General features: G+C 80.5%; 1 protein-coding gene across 1 annotated transcript in view; it reads right to left on the bottom strand.

The window, feature by feature from the left end:
* Srpk1 (SRSF protein kinase 1) overlaps positions 1 to 337 on the bottom strand; it is a 33,509-nt gene extending 33,172 nt beyond the window's left edge. Inside the window, exon 1 of the mRNA XM_055606969.1 lies at positions 237 to 337. Coding sequence (XP_055462944.1) covers positions 237 to 249 — 13 coding nt within the window. The 5' untranslated portion in view covers positions 250 to 337. The remainder of the gene's footprint in view (positions 1 to 236) is intronic.
* Positions 338 to 538: the final 201 nt, after the last annotated feature.

Below are 538 nucleotides of genomic sequence, written 5' to 3'. Positions count from 1 at the left end.
CGCCGGGCCCGGCGCGCCCGCAGGGACTCGGGCCGGCCATGAGGCCTCGCCGCCCCGGCCCCGGGGGCTGCGGAGCGAGGGGCGGGGACGCCGGGCGCCCGAGGACGCGGCGGCCGAGGGGCGAGCGGCAAGGGCGACGCCGCCTCAGGGGGCCGCGACAGCCGCCGGGACGGGCGCCCGGCGCCCACCCCGGGGCCGCCGTGGCTCCTCGTGGCGGAGGCCGCCCCGCCGCTCACCTTTCCGCTCCATGGCGAGACCGGTAACCGCCAGGCGCCTGCGCACTCGAGTGACGGCGACTCGGGCTCCCGCCGCGGCCCAAATCCCAGCTCTCCCTCCAGGCGCGCGCAGGCCCCGCCTCCGGGCCCGCCCGGCCACGCCCCGCACGGCGCCGCGCGCCTGCGCACTGCGCACGGAGCCTACCACCTGCCCCGGGGGGTGCGGGAGAGCCGTGCAGGTGACCGAGGAAGGCGGGACGGCGTCGTGGCTCCTACGGGGCCTGCTTTTGGTGGCCCGGCCGTAGAGCACAGGGCGTGGAGAA

Source organism: Psammomys obesus, unplaced genomic scaffold (assembly GCF_907164565.1).
Source record: "Psammomys obesus unplaced genomic scaffold, mPsaObe1.curated_primary_1811, whole genome shotgun sequence".
In the NCBI taxonomy this organism is placed as follows: domain Eukaryota; kingdom Metazoa; phylum Chordata; class Mammalia; order Rodentia; family Muridae; genus Psammomys; species Psammomys obesus.
Note: the sequence above shows the minus strand (reverse complement) of the source record. Positions and strands in the feature narration are given on the sequence as shown.